This window comes from Plectropomus leopardus, chromosome 13 (genome assembly GCF_026936395.1).
Source record: "Plectropomus leopardus strain MGB_pleo_1.0 chromosome 13, ASM2693639v1, whole genome shotgun sequence".
Classification (NCBI taxonomy): Eukaryota; Metazoa; Chordata; class Actinopteri; order Perciformes; family Serranidae; genus Plectropomus; species Plectropomus leopardus.
Window position 1 is genome coordinate 25,194,774 of NC_142188.1, and position 16,839 is coordinate 25,211,612.

General features: G+C 38.1%; 1 protein-coding gene across 1 annotated transcript in view; it reads left to right on the forward strand.

Moving 5' to 3' along the window:
- The window catches only part of ptk7b (protein tyrosine kinase 7b), a 91,459-nt gene extending 83,876 nt beyond the window's left edge, over nucleotides 1-7,583 (forward strand). The window contains exons 14-21 of the mRNA XM_088086576.1: nucleotides 193-320; nucleotides 1,758-1,958; nucleotides 2,725-2,886; nucleotides 3,041-3,273; nucleotides 3,399-3,479; nucleotides 4,123-4,274; nucleotides 4,401-4,579; nucleotides 5,812-7,583. Coding sequence (XP_087942702.1) covers nucleotides 193-320; nucleotides 1,758-1,958; nucleotides 2,725-2,886; nucleotides 3,041-3,273; nucleotides 3,399-3,479; nucleotides 4,123-4,274; nucleotides 4,401-4,579; nucleotides 5,812-5,972 — 1,297 coding nt within the window. The 3' untranslated portion in view covers nucleotides 5,973-7,583. The remainder of the gene's footprint in view (nucleotides 1-192; nucleotides 321-1,757; nucleotides 1,959-2,724; nucleotides 2,887-3,040; nucleotides 3,274-3,398; nucleotides 3,480-4,122; nucleotides 4,275-4,400; nucleotides 4,580-5,811) is intronic.
- Nucleotides 7,584-16,839: the final 9,256 nt, after the last annotated feature.

A 16,839-nucleotide genomic window follows, 5' to 3' on the forward strand; every position in this document is an offset into this window, starting at 1 on the left:
TTTATGACAACTTTGCGTAGCTGAAAAAGCTTGCTGAATACAATTTGAGATGGTTTCATGAGCAAACCCTAGAAGAGTGTAACAGAGACTTAGGATTAGATTAAGAAAATGTTCTTGCATGAGACCTGTTGGGAGTGTGTTTTGGACGTCCAGACCTCCACCTTCATCCACTGTGTCCTTTATTTCTTCCAGAATCCAGAAGATGCCCAACGGCTCCTTGGTGATTAAAGATGTTACGACAGATGACACGGGCAGATACACATGTGTGGCCGGAAACAGCTGCAGCATCAAAGATCGTGTGGCTCAGCTGTATGTAGTAGGTGAGTTAAACGCGCACACACACACACACACACACACACACACACACATATGAGAATGCAAACATACATACAGGGGCTATGTTTATCAGGAACAAAGGTGTACTCATGGGGGCGTGCACCACCATCACAAGCAAAGGAAGGAGGCATTAATTAAACCTTCACTCTCTGCCCGTCATCCATCTCGACAGGTTAATAACTACAGCCACGTCTCTGACGCCACGCCTGTCACTGAGGTGATGGGATTGGGCAGACGTTGGATCTAATAATGCTTCACACTCTGGGGCTCCTTGTGTGCTGACTGAAGCTGAAAATTACAGTCACACACTTGCATTAGTGTCCCATAACAACTCATTTTCTTCCCATGTTGCAGGATGGTATTCTGGATTAGCTCAAAGTGGGAGACATGGATTTAGATGTTTGTAGCAGCTTGTCAGGGTCAACATGACAGCTGCATAAAGAAGCCAGACCGGTGACTGCATTAACAGGGCAACTCAGAAAAATGACTTGTTGAATGAACTGATCTGTATGTTTTTAAATAGTATTATAGTTTTAACTGTGTTAAATTTCCCTGCAAGTGCCTTTAATCTATGAAACAGATAAGGACTTGCTTCTTTAGGGCAGAGTAGTTGTGTGACAGTGTTCAAACATCCTTTGCACAGTTTTAACTTTGCACATTATAACTGTAGTGAATCTGTTACACAGTAAACCACATCTGATTCTAAGTGATCTGCATATCTGCATCTTTTGTTTGCATTTCCACTCTTCCATCTCTTATTTTTAAATGCCTATTCTTGGAAAATATTAAACGTGCATACCGATGCTAAAACCAGTTGTGGAATGTAACTATGTACATTTACTGAAGTAGTGTACTTAAGTACAAATTTAAAGGTGCTTTTCCTTGTCATGACACTTCTTCTATTTACTGTACATTTCAGAGGGAAATACTGTGCTATGTACTTCACTACATCTTTCTGATAGTTTAAGTAACTAGTTACTTTACAAATTAAGACAAGTTTTTTCATAAATTAAACCACCCAAAAGTTTTGCAAGTACAACTGAAACGATTAGTCAATTAATCAATTAGCTGACTGACATGAAAAAAATGAATTAGCAACCATTCTGATAAACATTTAAGTCATTTTCTGTCTTTTTTAGACATTTAATTTTATTTATTTATTTTAATGTTACTGCATTGTACTTTTACTTTTCATACTTTAAGCATATTTCCCTGATTGTTGGTATTAGTAATTTGACCGAAGTAAATAAATGCAATAATTTCTCCACCACTGGGTAAAACTGTGCTAAAAAAACAACAACAAAATGTACTGAATCATGGAACATAATATGTGACGTTAATTAGAAATGATTTTAAAAGACACGTCCTGTATTTTTCAGAGTTTTTTTTACTTAACCATAATTTCCACCTGTGCCCAACAGACAAACCAGTGCATCCCATCGATGAAGACGGGGACAAGGCTCCATACAAGATGATCCAAACCATCGGTCTGTCGGTGGGAGCAGCCGTGGCTTACATCATCGTAGTACTGGGACTCATGTTTTACTGCAAAAAGAGACGCAACGCTAAAAGACTGCAGAAAGGCCAGGACGGAGAGGAGCCGGAGATGGAGTGTCTGAACGGTAAGTTTGGTGGAGGAGAATGTTTATGACGTTGTGGTGAGACGCTTGTAAACTCAGTCAGGTTATATGAGTCGCTGGCTCAACTTGTGGTCCTCAAAATGTGCTTGAGAGGTTTAAGATATTTGCTGCCATCTTGTGTTTACTTTGGGTATTGCATTTAACTCCAGACTGTATAATGAGACATGAACTCGGATGACTCTAACTCGGGGCTATTTTGAGCGTGTTTACACTGGAAAAATGAATACTTTAAACAGTCAATTTACATACAGTTTTTTTATTCGTTTTGAGTTGATGTGCATAAGGAAATGGAGGAGCTGCTCAAAGCTGGAAAAAATGAAACTAACTGTGGATGATGGCTAAAATGTTTTTGGAACACCTTAGAACTCAACAATTTTTTTCATTTTTGGATAAACATTTAACTTTGTTTTGATCAAATTTGATTACTAATGACATGGCTTAGCTATAGTTTGAATAACACTCAATAGTACAACTAATTCCTGCAAACATGTCATACAAGAAAGATGTTCCTCATGCAACATCTCTGTCTCATTTCTAAAAAAATCTTTTTTCTTCATGTTTATCATCTGCTTGTTTTTTGTTAACCCTCCAGATTTGGCAGAGCAGAGCAACATGTTTTGATTTTCATGAGACAATAATGTATAGATTTCACTGTTTGGACACACATTACACGTGCAGCGCCATTTAGCATCATTTGAGATTTGCATTATGACCTTTCACCCTTTGGGATGCATGTGGTGTTTATCAGGGGGTGCCGTTCAACAAAATGGTCACACCACCGCTGAGATCCAGGAGGAGGTGGCACTCACCAACATGGGTACCATGGCAACAACGGAGAAACGCCACAGCCATGTGAACAATGATAAGCTCCACTTTCCTCGAGCAAACCTACAAACTATCACTACTTTAGGTAAACTGATTCATACAGCTCTCCTCTCATTGACTGTGTTTTTCTGCTCTGATTTCAGTCCCCTGATGTTAAATCTAAATCTACTTTAGATGTGCAACATTGATTTTCAAGCATGTGCTCTGACATTTGCTCTGTGGTGTTAATGTATGTTTAGGCAAAGGGGAGTTCGGTGAGGTGCTGCTGTGCAAAGCGAAAGGAATCGAGGAGAGCGAGGAGGAGATGGTGGTGTTGGTGAAGAGCCTGCAGACCAGAGACGAACAGCTTCAGCTCGACTTCCGCCGCGAGGCTGAGATGTTCGCCAAGCTCAGCCACCCCAACGTCGTCCGCCTGTTGGGCCTGTGTAGGGAGGCAGAGCCCCACTACACCATCTTAGAGTACTATGACCTGGTGAGCACACAGACATAGAGGCACACACACACACACACACACACACACACACACACACACACACACAGGGATTTAAATTATTTTACCTGATATGATGGCCTCTTTTTTTGCTTTTATGATACCAGGGAGACCTAAAGCAGTTCCTGAGAATTTCCAAAAGCAAAGATGACAAGATCAAATCTCAGCCTATCAGCACCAAGACCAAAGTAAGTGTTGCATGTTGTACCTTTCTTGACAACTCACAGCATCCTGCACACTATCTACCATACAAAGACGAAAAGATACAAAAGTATGTCAGTCTTAGACAGTGGGCCCCCTGACACTTTGGGCCCCTGGTATTTTGCAGGTCAGTAATCCATCGGTGCCTGCATCGTATACATTATAGCATGTTGAAATTGTTTGACATGTTTTAAAAAGATGATTCCATTCTCTGCGAGATCATGTTCCCTTGAGACATTTTGGAGAACACATTTTCTTGTCGAGACTTAGATAAGAAGGTCAGTGCCACTCTCATGTCTGTAGACTGAATCTGAAGCTTCAAACGCAGCATAAAGACTAACTGTTAACTTCACTCTTTCCAAGGGTTGAAACATCCAGCTACCAGCACATTTGAAGCTCACACATCACATCTTATTTGTTTAATCTGTACAAAAAGAATCTCAGAGATTGGAAGTCGAGGCTTTCCGTCATGGTTGTGTGCTTGACATTTTATTTGTCAGTGGAGACTTTTTTTCCCAAGACTTTGGTAATTGCTGCGGTCACTGTAGATGTATTTTCAAAGTCACTTTATCTTGACTATTTTTTTGTTTGTTTGTTTTCATTGTTCTATATTTTTGTCTTTTCCATTAGGTTTCCATCTGTGCCCAGGTGGCTCATGGGATGGAACACCTGTCCAATCACCGCTTTGTTCACAAAGACCTTGCTGCTCGAAACTGCCTGATCAACAGTCAGAGGCGCGTGAAAGTGTCAGTGCTCAGCCTCAGCAAGGACGTCTACAACAGGTCTGCTAGAAAAGGAATTTGATTTAAACATAATCACGTGATTTAAGTTCTCAGTCACCTCTGTTCATCCGGCTAATTTGAGCTGTTGTCATCCTCCTGTCATGTCCCTTGTGTAAATGTTTGTAGTGAGTACTATCACTACAGGCAGGCATGGATCCCGCTGCGCTGGCTCCCAGCCGAGTCTGTGTTTGAGGACGACTTCTCAACCAAGTCTGACGTGTGGGCCTTTGGAGTGTTGATGTGGGAAGTATTCAGTCACGGGGAAATGCCATATACCAAACTGAGTGATGATGAGGTGCTGGAAGGTCAGTATGATGCTTTAGCTGCTTATTTTTAGTCTGAGTTCTGATTCAGCACACAAAAAAGCAAGATAATAAGCTTTCAATAAGAAAAAGGCCCCTTATGGTTACTTTTGTCTGAATATCTCAGATAAATGTAAATTAGAGAGGCAGTTTGTAATCTTTTGGGGAGTCACAGAATATCTATTAAAGAGCAACTTCAATGTTTTTCAATCTGAACCCTATTTTACCACGTCTTTGTGTCTAAGTAAATACTGGGAACAACAATTTTTAAAAGTGGTGTAGTATTGAGTGAGAGTGCTTCAGATGGCAGCTTGGAAACAGGCTTCAAAGTGACCACTTGGGGTAATTGTGCACTTTCAATTTATGTCCACTAAAAGTGCTTGTTTTTGCTTCGGCTAGGCTCTGATTGTTATTCTCAGCATCTGACAACATTATGGAAAGGGTCCTTACAGAGCCTGATCCTTTTGTTAGAGAGCAAGATCCAGAAATAGCCCCAAATCACAATCTTTAATGCCACTACACTCCATTTATATAAACCGTAGTTTTATCATTGTAAAACACAATTCCTCCAAAGTCGACAGAAACAAAATAAAACTGACGGAGGCTTGGCTCATCTTTCCAGTTTCCACTGTTGGTGACAGTACCCACTCTGGTTTGGTTGAAATAAACACCCACTTAATGTGAAATTATGCTGACGCTATACACACTAAAATGAAAAAAGAATTTTACTTTTTCTTTTCTTTTTTTTTAAAGATCATTTTTTGGGCTTTGCCTTTATTAGATAGGACAGCTTAAGAGTTACAGGAGAAGAAAGAGGGAATGACATGCAGCAAAGGGCCAAGGCTGGAGTTGAACCAGCAGCCGCTGCAGCACAGACGCAGCCTCTGTACATGATGCGCTCGCTCTACCAACTGAGCTACTTGGAGCCCCGAGAGGCTTTCTCTTAAACAAAATGGTCTATCTCTGTAGGGATCCTTTCCATAATATTGTCTGACATAAAATTTTCTGAACCTGTCAGCAGCAAAAACAAGCACTTTCAGAGGCTGCAAATTTGCGCATCTCAAATGTTCAAAGTACTTACATTGCAGCCCTCTCGCTCAATACTGGACTTATTTCAAAAACATGGGATAATACGATCCAGGCTGAAAAACAGAAAAAAATGATCAAACAACTACATGTCCATGTTTCTGATTTGGTATGACCTTTGTCTTTGTGCTGCTCCTCTTTCCCTCCAGCTCTGCAGACAGGGAAGCTGAAGCTTCCCGTTCCAGACGGATGCCCCTCCAAAATTTACAAGCTTATGGCCCGCTGCTGGGCACTGAGCCTCAAAGAGCGCCCCTCATTCACCGAAATCGTCCACACTCTGGGAGAGCTGCCCTCTGACAGCAAAGTCTGAGACAACTCCACATCAGAGAGGGAACTTTGACCAACCTCCCCCCCCAAAAAAGACAGGAATGCTGGATTATTAGTCTCACACATTTCAGGGAAGACGGTTGAGGAGAAAACACTTTTTTATGCATTTCAAACAGTGGATGTGTGGATATAAAGACTTCTTTGCTCTATCAGTGGAAACGCACTCATATTTGTGTGAATGGCTTCTTGTGAGCAGTGCCAGGAGTTTGCCTTAACCGCAGTGTGGATGACGCTCCCGTTGACTCCCTGTCTGTGGTTCCACTGTGACCCTGTCTGCGACCGCTCTGTCTCAGAGACGTTTTGTTTCACGGAGCCTCACAACCTCAGTGCCTCTACCCCTGCACACCCACACTCACCGGGACCTCCGACTGCTTAGTAGTGTAATACGGTGCTCTCACTGGCTCGGATCAATGGAAAATATTGGCCAGAAGTTTCGGGGGGGGGAGCCCTTGAATTTTAGGTTCTCTGCCCTGTCAAGTCTAAAAGAAGAATGAAGAGACTGTGGGACGTAATGTTAGTGGAGCATTGAAGCTTCAGCAACTTCAGACTGTGTGGAGTGAGATCATTTCAACGGTTCTGCTTGAACTTAAAATCCTATCAGCTGCATCTTGAGGCCGCCACCCGAATCCTGGAGGAGACACTACTCTGAACTGTTCCCATGCTACAGTGTACGTTTGAAGAAGAAGAGGAATAGGGTTTGCATGAAGGTTTGTCTTCTGTTGCGCTTTGCAACGCAAGGAAAATTTTGGAAAAGAAACCTGTGTTTTGACAACACTTCAGGAACATAAAAAAAAAGATCAACGCCATGGAATATATTGAATAGATAAGAATGTGCCAGTGTGGGCTTTGTACGTTTTTATGAGTGTGTTTTGTTCTTGTATTAACTTTGAGGTGCTTATTGGTCACAACATATGGGTAAAAACACCCATTGTACTACGTTAACATGTTGCAGGCATGCAGCCTATCACCGTGTTTAACCTGCGACATCATTTCTTCAGAGGTCCAATCACAGTTTCCCTGCGGGTCCAGTTTTGTGCAATGCTGCAGAGTAGACCACCACACCAGGCAATGTGTACATAATGTAGAAGCCATGCACTAACTTCACTTAAAAAGAATATCCCTCTTTATCATGTTGTGTAGTAGGACATGCAGGTGCCTGTTTATTTATGATGAAGGTCCTGTCTTTTTTCTTTTTTTTAAAAAACTGTTTATAATAGAAAGGTACTTCTCTGATGCGATGTATTCGTTCTCACGGACCATCTCAAAGTGCATTCAGTCTGGGAAACAGCTGGATATGCAAACACAAAGTACAAAGGAGGTCAAAAGAGTACTCATTTAAGTGCCTGGTAAATGAAGGATTATCTTAACTGTTTCCCTCTTTTTTTTTTACTTTATCTAATCAAATGCGATGGCCTTTGTTTTTGAACTTTTTATACATTGTTTTTAGTGTAATATTTTGTTTTTATGAATGCTAGGCACACACACCTAGACCTCTTTTTTTTAATCTGCTTCAGCAAATGTTCACAGTAATCACAGATATATACAAAAAGTATACATGCTGCTGTCAATAAAGGTTCACAGTGTTTTTACTCAACATGTTGTGATTAATACTTCACATAATGCAGCTTCTAGAACCACATCAGTGATGTTCTCTAAATTTTATTTTTTTTGGTGTTTTTTTTTTTTTTTTTTTTTTTTTTTTTCGTTTGGTGTGGAAATCAACTTTCAAATCATTTAAACATTATCTTAATTGTTAATGGTTGTTTTCAAAATGCTATGGATAACATTTTTTGTACACGCTATTCTATGACATTTTTGTGATATACTATACTATGACATTTTTATCAGTTGTTGGATATACTATACTATAACATTTTTGTCAAATTTTTCAAGATGCTATACTATGCCATCCCCCCTCTTCAACGCCACACCTTCCCATGGAACTGTCCCCTCCGCCTTTAAAACTGCTGCTGTCACCCCAATCCTTAAAAAAAGACCCCTCCTTCCTCAATAACTACTGCCTAATCGCTAACCTCCCCTTCCTTTCTAAAACCCTGGAACGCATTGTTACCACACTCCAATCCTATCTCCACGCCAATAACCTGTTCAAACCCCTCCAATCTGGTTGCCGCCCCCTCCACAGCACAGAAACCTCTGTCCTCAAAGTCCTCAATGACTTCCTCACCTCTGCTGACACTGGTTCCCTCAACATACTCATCCCTCTCCACCTGTTGCATGCTATGTTATGAAGTTTTTCATGCCCTTTGATATGACAAACTATACTATGGCGTTTATTATGCTATTTCTGATGATATGCTATACTATCGTTTATATCAATTTTCGGACAACATACTATGATATGATGTTTTCATATTTTCCAACGACATACTATACCATGACATTTTTATCAATTTTCGGATGATATACTACGTAGTGACATTTTTATCAGTTTTTTTAACGACATACTCTACTATAATATTAAGACCAATTTTCCAGATGTCATAATATAGCATGTTGGAAAATTGACCGAAAACACCATACTATACTATGGCAAAAAATGTCAAGATTTGACATATCCAAAGGGACATCATAGCATAGAATGTTGCAAAAACAGCCAAAAACATCATAATATAGCATGTTGGAAAAAATGGCCAAAAACTGTCCAAATGTGACATGTCGAAAAGACAGGTAAAAATAACTGAAAACCGCATAAAATAGCATGCCAAGTCACATCATTGCATAGAATTTTACAACTACAGCTAAAACATTTAAATATAGCACGTTGAAGAAATGAACAAAAAAGACATACAATAGTATTGGGAAAAATTTAAAAATTTGACGTATCCTAAAACAGCTGAAAAACCACATAAAACATCATGCTGAGACACATTATAGAAAAGAATTGTATAAAAATGACCAAAACAAAAAGCCAAAAATGTCAAAATTTGAGATGAATAAACAGCTAAAAACAACTCAAAACAGTGTTTAATAGCGTGCCGAGACACTCCATGGCATTGTTGGGAAAACGGCCCAAAACCACATGATGTAGCATGTCGAAAACATGACCGAAAGGGCAAGGATGGCGAAAATGTCAAAATATGACATGTCCCAAAAACAGGTAAAAACACCTCAAAACATTATAAGATAGCGTGCCAAGACACATACAATGTTGCCAAAAACCCCATAATGTAGCATGTTGAAAAAATGACCGAAGGACAAAGACTTAATATTGCTGATATTGCTAAAATAGCCAAAAACAACGTAAAAATGCAACTTGAAAAAAATGACCAAAATGGCAAAACTGTCAACATATGACATGTCCCAAAAACAGCTGAAAACATCTCAAAAGAGCATGAAATGGCATGCCAAGATACACCATAGCATAGAATTTTGCTAAAACGGCCAAAACCACCACAAAAAATGGATCTTGAAAAAATGACCAAAAAGGCAAGGCTATAGTATGGCAAAAATGTCAAAATTGGACATGTCCCAAAAACAGCTGAAAACACCTCAAAACAGCATAAAAAAGTGTGCCAAGTCACACCATAGCATAGACTATTGCTAAAATGGCCAAAAACACCATAAAAATGCACGTTGAAAAAATGACCAAAAAGCCAAGACTATAGTATGGCAAAAATGTCAAAATTGGACATGTCCCAAAAAAGCTGAAAATACCTCAAAACAGAATAAAATAGCGTGCCAAGACACACCATCGAATAGAATTTTGCTAAAACGGCCAAAACCACCACAAAAATGCATGTTGAAAAAATGACCAAAAAAGGCAAGGCTATAGTATGGCAAAAATGTCAAAATTGGACATGTCCCAAAAAAAGCTGGAAAAAACTCAAAACAGCATAAAAAAGTGTGCCAAGTCACACCATAGCATAGAATTTTGTTAAAATAGCCAAAAACACCACAAAAATGCATCTTGAAAAAATAACCAAAAAGGCAAGGCTATAGTATGGCAAAAATGTCAAAATATGACATGTCCCAAAAACAGCTAATAACACCTAAAAACAGAATAAAATAGCGTGCCAAGACACACCATACAATAGAATGTTGCTAAAACGGCCAAAACTACCACAAAAATGCATCTGGAAAAAATGACCAAAAAGGCAAGGCTATAGTATGGCAAAAATGTCAAAATATGACATGTCCCAAAAACAGCTGAAAACACCTAAAAACAGAATAAAATAGCGTGCCAAGACACACCATACAATAGAATTTTGCTAAAATGGCCAAAAACACCATAAAAATGCATCTGGAAAAAATGACCAAAAAGGCAAGGCTATAGTATGGCAAAAATGTCAAAATATGACATGTCCCAAAAAGAACTGAAAACGCCTCGAAACAGCATAAAATAGCGTACCAAGACACACCATAGCATAAATTTTGCGAAAACGGCCAAAAACACCACAAAAATGCATCTGGAAAAAATAACCAAAAAGGCAAGGCTATAGTATGGCAAAAATGTCAAAATATGACATGTCCCAAAAACAGCTGAAAACACCACAAAACAGAATAAAATAGCGTGCCGAGACACACCGTAACATAGAATGTGGCTAAAACAGCCTAAAACACCACAAAAATGCATGTTTAAAAAATGACCAAAAAGGCAAGGCTATAGTATGGCAAAAATGTCAAAATATGACATGTCCCAAAAACAGCTGAAAACATTTCAAAATAACATAACATAGCGTGCCAAGACACACCATAGCATAGAATTTTGCTAAAACGGCCAAAAGCACCATAAAAATGCATGTTGAAAAAATGACCAAAAAGGCAAGGCTATAGTATGGCAAAAATGTCAAAATATGACATGTCCCTAAAACAGCTGAAAACACCTAAAAACAGAATAAAATAGCGTGCCAAGACACACCATAGAATACACTGTTGCTAAAATAGGCAAAAACACCATAAAAATGCATCTTGAAAAAATGACCAAAAAGGCAAGGCTATAGTATGGCAAAAATGTCAAAATATGACATGTCCCTAAAACAGCTGAAAACACCTCAAAACAGCATAACATAGCGTGCCAAGACACACCATAGCATGGAATTTTGTTAAGACGGCCAAAAACACCACAAAAATGCATCTTTAAAAAACGACCAAAAAGGCAAGGCTATAGTATGGCAAAAATGTCAAAATATGACATGTCCCAAAGACAGCTGAAAATACCTTAAAACAGCATAAAATAGCGTGCCAAGACACACCGTACAATAGAATTTTGCTAAAACGGCCAAAACCACCACAAAAATGCATCTGGAAAAAATGACCAAAAAGGCAAGGCTATAGTATGGCAAAAATGTCAAAATATTACATGTCCCAAAAAAACTGAAAAACGCCGAAACAGCATAAAATAAGCGTACAAGACACACCATAGCATAGAATGTGGCTAAAACGGCCAAAAACACCACAAAAATGCATGTTGAAAAAATGACCAAAAAGGCAAGGCTATAGTATGGCAAAAATGTCAAAATATGACATGTCCCAAAAACAGCTGAAAACACCACAAAACAGAATAAAATAGCGTGCCAAGACACACCATAGCATAGAATGTGGCTAAAACGGCCCAAATCACCACAAAAATGCATCTGGAAAAAATGACCAAAAAGGCAAGGCTATAGTATGGCAAAAATGTCAAAATATGACATGTCCCAAAAACAGCTGAAAACACCTCAAAACAGAATAAAATAGCGTGCCAAGACACACCATAGCATAGAATTTTGATAAAACGGCCAAAAACACCATAAAAATGCATCTTGAAAAAATGACCAAAAAGGCAAGGCTATAGTATGGCAAAAATGTCAAAATTGGACATGTCCCAAAAAAAGCTGAAAACACCTCAAAACAGCATGAAATAGCGTGCCAAGATACACCATAGCATTCAATGTTGCTAAAATGGCCAAAAACACTATAAAAATGCATCTTTAAAAAATGACCAAAAAGGCAAGGCTATAGTATGGCAAAAATGTCAAAATATGACATGTCCCAAAAACAGCTGAAATCACCTTGAAACAGCATAAAATAGCGTACCAAGACACACCATAGCATAGAATGTGGCTAAAACGGCCAAAAACACCACAAAAATGCATCTTCAAAAAATGACCAAAAAGGCAAGGCTATAGTATGGCAAAAATGTCAAAATATGACATGTCCCAAAAACAGCTGAAAACACCTCAAAACAGAATAAAATAGCGTGCCAAGACACACCATACAATAGAATTTTGCTAAAATGGCCAAAAACACCATAAAAATGCATGTTGAAAAAATGACCAAAAAGGCAAGGCTATAGTATGGCAAAAATGTCAAAATTGGACATGTCCCAAAAAAAGCTGAAAACACCTCAAAACAGAATAAAATAGCGTGCCAAGACACACCATAGCATAGAATTTTGCTAAAACGGCCAAAACCACCACAAAAATGCATCTGGAAAAAATGACCAAAAAGGCAAGGCTATAGTATGGCAAAAATGTCAAAATTGGACATGTCCAAAAAAAGCTGAAAACAATTCAAAACAGCATAAAAAAGTGTGCCAAGTCACACCATGGCATAGACCATCGCTAAAATGGCCAAAAACATTATAAAAATGCATGTTGACAAAATGACCAAAAAGGCAAGGCTATAGTATGGCAAAAATGTCAAAATATTACATGTCCCAAAAAGGACTGAAAACGCCCCAAAACAGCATAAAATAGCGTGCCAAGACACACCATAGCATACACTGTTGCAAAAATGGCCAAAAACATTATAAAAATGCATCTTGAAAAAATGACCAAAAAGGCAAGGCTATAGTATGGCAAAAATGTCAAAATATGACATGTCCCAAAAACAGCTGAAAAATCCTCAAAATAACATAACATAGCGTGCCAAGACACACCATAGCATCGAATTTTGCTAAAATGGCCAAAAGCACCATAAAAATGCATGTTGAAAAAATGACCAAAAAGGCAAGGCTATAGTATGGCAAAAATGTCAAAATTTGACATGTCCCTAAAACAGCTGAAAACACCTAAAAACAGAATAAAATAGCGTGCCAAGACACACCATAGCATGGAATTTTGTTAAGACGGCCAAAAACACCACAAAAATGCATCTTTAAAAAACGACCAAAAAGGCAAGGCTATAGTATGGCAAAAATGTCAAAATATGACATGTCCCAAAGACAGCTGAAAATACCTTAAAACAGCATAAAATAGCGTGCCAAGACACACCGTACAATAGAATTTTGCTAAAACGGCCAAAACCACCACAAAAATGCATCTGGAAAAAATGACCAAAAAGGCAAGGCTATAGTATGGCAAAAATGTCAAAATATTACATGTCCCAAAAAAAACTGAAAACGCCTCAAAACAGCATAAAATAGCGTGCCAAGACACACCATAGCATAGAATGTGGCTAAAACGGCCAAAAACACCACAAAAATGCATGTTGAAAAAATGACCAAAAAGGTAAGGCTATAGTATGGCAAAAATGTCAAAATTGGACATGTCCCAAAAAAAGCTGAAAACACCTCAAATCACAATAAAATAGCGTGCCAAGACACACCATAGCATAGAATTTTGATAAAACGGCCAAAAACACCATAAAAATGCATCTTGAAAAAATAACCAAAAAGACAAGGCTATAGTATGGCAAAAATGTCAAAATATGACATGTCCCAAAAACAGCTGAAAACACCACAAAACAGAATAAAATAGCGTGCCAAGACACACCATAGCATAGAATGTGGCTAAAACGGCCCAAATCACCACAAAAATGCATCTGGAAAAAATGACCAAAAAGGCAAGGCTATAGTATGGCAAAAATGTCAAAATTGGACATGTCACAAAAAAAGCTGAAAACACCTCAAATCAGAATAAAATAGCGTGCCAAGACACACCATAGCATAGAATTTTGATTAAACGGCCAAAAACACCATAAAAATGCATGTTGAAAAAATGACCAAAAAGGCAAGGCTATAGTATGGCAAAAATGTCAAAATATGACATGTCCCAAAAACAGCTGAAATCACCTTGAAACAGCATAAAATAGCGTACCAAGACACACCATAGCATAGAATGTGGCAAAAACGGCCAAAAACACCACAAAAATGCATCTTCAAAAAATGACCAAAAAGGCAAGGCTATAGTATGGCAAAAATGTCAAAATATGACATGTCCCAAAAACAGCTGAAAACACCTCAAAACAGAATAAAATAGCGTGCCAAGACACACCATGCAATAGAATTTTGCTAAAACGGCCAAAAACACCACAAAAATGTATCTGGAAAAAATGACCAAAAAGGCAAGGCTATAGTATGGCAAAAATGTCAAAATTGGACATGTCCCAAAAAAAGCTGAAAACACCTCAAAACAGAATAAAATAGCGTGCCAAGACACACCGTACAATAGAATTTTGCTAAAATGGCCAAAACCACCACAAAAATGCATCTGGAAAAAATGACCAAAAAGGCAAGGCTATAGTATGGCAAAAATGTCAAAATTGGACATGTCACAAAAAAAGCTAAAAACATCTCAAAACTGCATAAAAAAGTGTGCCAAGTCACACCATAGCATAGACTATCGCTAAAATGGCCAAAAACATTATAAAAATGCATGTTGACAAAATGACCAAAAAGGCAAGGCTATAGTATGGCAAAAATGTCAAAATATTACATGTCCCAAAAAGGACTGAAAATGCCCTAAAATAGCATGCCAAGACACACCATAGCATACACTGTTGCAAAAATGGCCAAAAACATTATAAAAATGCATCTTGAAAAAATGACCAAAAAGGCAAGGCTATAGTATGGCAAAAATGTCAAAATATGACATGTCCCAAAAAAAGCTGAAAACACCTCAAAACAGAATAAAATAGCGTGCCAAGACACACCATAGCATAGAATTTTGATTAAACGGCCAAAAACACCATAAAAATGCATGTTGAAAAAATGACCAAAAAGGCAAGGCTATAGTATGGCAAAAATGTCAAAATATGACATGTCCCAAAAACAGCTGAAAACACCTTGAAACAGCATAAAATAGCGTACCAAGACACACCATAGCATAGAATTTTGCTAAAACGGCCAAAAACACCACAAAAATGCATGTTGAAAAAATGACCAAAAAGGCAAGGCTATAGTATGGCAAAAATGTCAAAATATGACATGTCCCAAAAACAGCTGAAAACACCTAAAAACAGAATAAAATAGCGTGCCAAGACACACCGTACAATAGAATTTTGCTAAAACGGCCAAAACCACCACAAAAATGCATCTGGAAAAAATGACCAAAAAGGCAAGGCTATAGTATGGCAAAAATGTCAAAATAATACATGTCCCAAAAAAAACTGAAAACGCCTCAAAACAGCATAAAATAGCGTGCCAAGACACACCATAGCATAGAATGTGGCTAAAACGGCCCAAATCACCACAAAAATGCATCTGGAAAAAATGACCAAAAAGGCAAGGCTATAGTATGGCAAAAATGTCAAAATATTACATGTCCCAAAAAAAACTGAAAACGCCTCAAAACAGCATAAAATAGCGTGCCAAGACACACCATAGCATAGAATTTTGATAAAACGGCCAAAAACACCATAAAAATGCATCTTGAAAAAATGACCAAAAAGGCAAGGCTATAGTATGGCAAAAATGTCAAAATATGACATGTCCCTAAAACAGCTGAAAACACCTCAAAACAGCATAACATAGCGTGCCAAGACACACCATAGCATGGAATTTTGTTAAGACGGCCAAAAACACCACAAAAATGCATCTTTAAAAAACGACCAAAAAGGCAAGGCTATAGTATGGCAAAAATGTCAAAATATGACATGTCCCAAAGACAGCTGAAAATACCTTAAAACAGCATAAAATAGCGTGCCAAGACACACCGTACAATAGAATTTTGCTAAAACGGCCAAAACCACCACAAAAATGCATCTGGAAAAAATGACCAAAAAGGCAAGGCTATAGTATGGCAAAAATGTCAAAATATTACATGTCCCAAAAAAAACTGAAAACGCCTCAAAACAGCATAAAATAGCGTGCCAAGACACACCATAGCATAGAATGTGGCTAAAACGGCCAAAAACACCACAAAAATGCATGTTGAAAAAATGACCAAAAAGGCAAGGCTATAGTATGGCAAAAATGTCAAAATTGGACATGTCCCAAAAAAAGCTGAAAACACCTCAAATCACAATAAAATAGCGTGCCAAGACACACCATAGCATAGAATTTTGATAAAACGGCCAAAAACACCATAAAAATGCATCTTGAAAAAATAACCAAAAAGACAAGGCTATAGTATGGCAAAAATGTCAAAATATGACATGTCCCAAAAACAGCTGAAAACACCACAAAACAGAATAAAATAGCGTGCCAAGACACACCATAGCATAGAATGTGGCTAAAATGGCCAAAATCACCACAAAAATGCATCTGGAAAAAATGACCAAAAAGGCAAGGCTATAGTATGGCAAAAATGTCAAAATATGACATGTCCCAAAAAAAGCTGAAAACACCTCAAAACAGAATAAAATAGCGTGCCAAGACACACCATAGCATAGAATTTTGATTAAAGGGCCAAAAACACCATAAAAATGCATGTTGAAAAAATGACCAAAAAGGCAAGGCTATAGTATGGCAAAAATGTCAAAATATGACATGTCCCAAAAACAGCTGAAAACACCTCAAAATAGCATAACATAGCGTGCCAAGACACACCATAGCATAGAATGTGGCTAAAACGGCCAAAAACACCACAAAAATGCATCTTCAAAAAATGACCAAAAAGGCAAGGCTATAGTATGGCAAAAATGTCAAAATATGACATGTCCCAAAAACAGCTGAAAATACCTCAAAA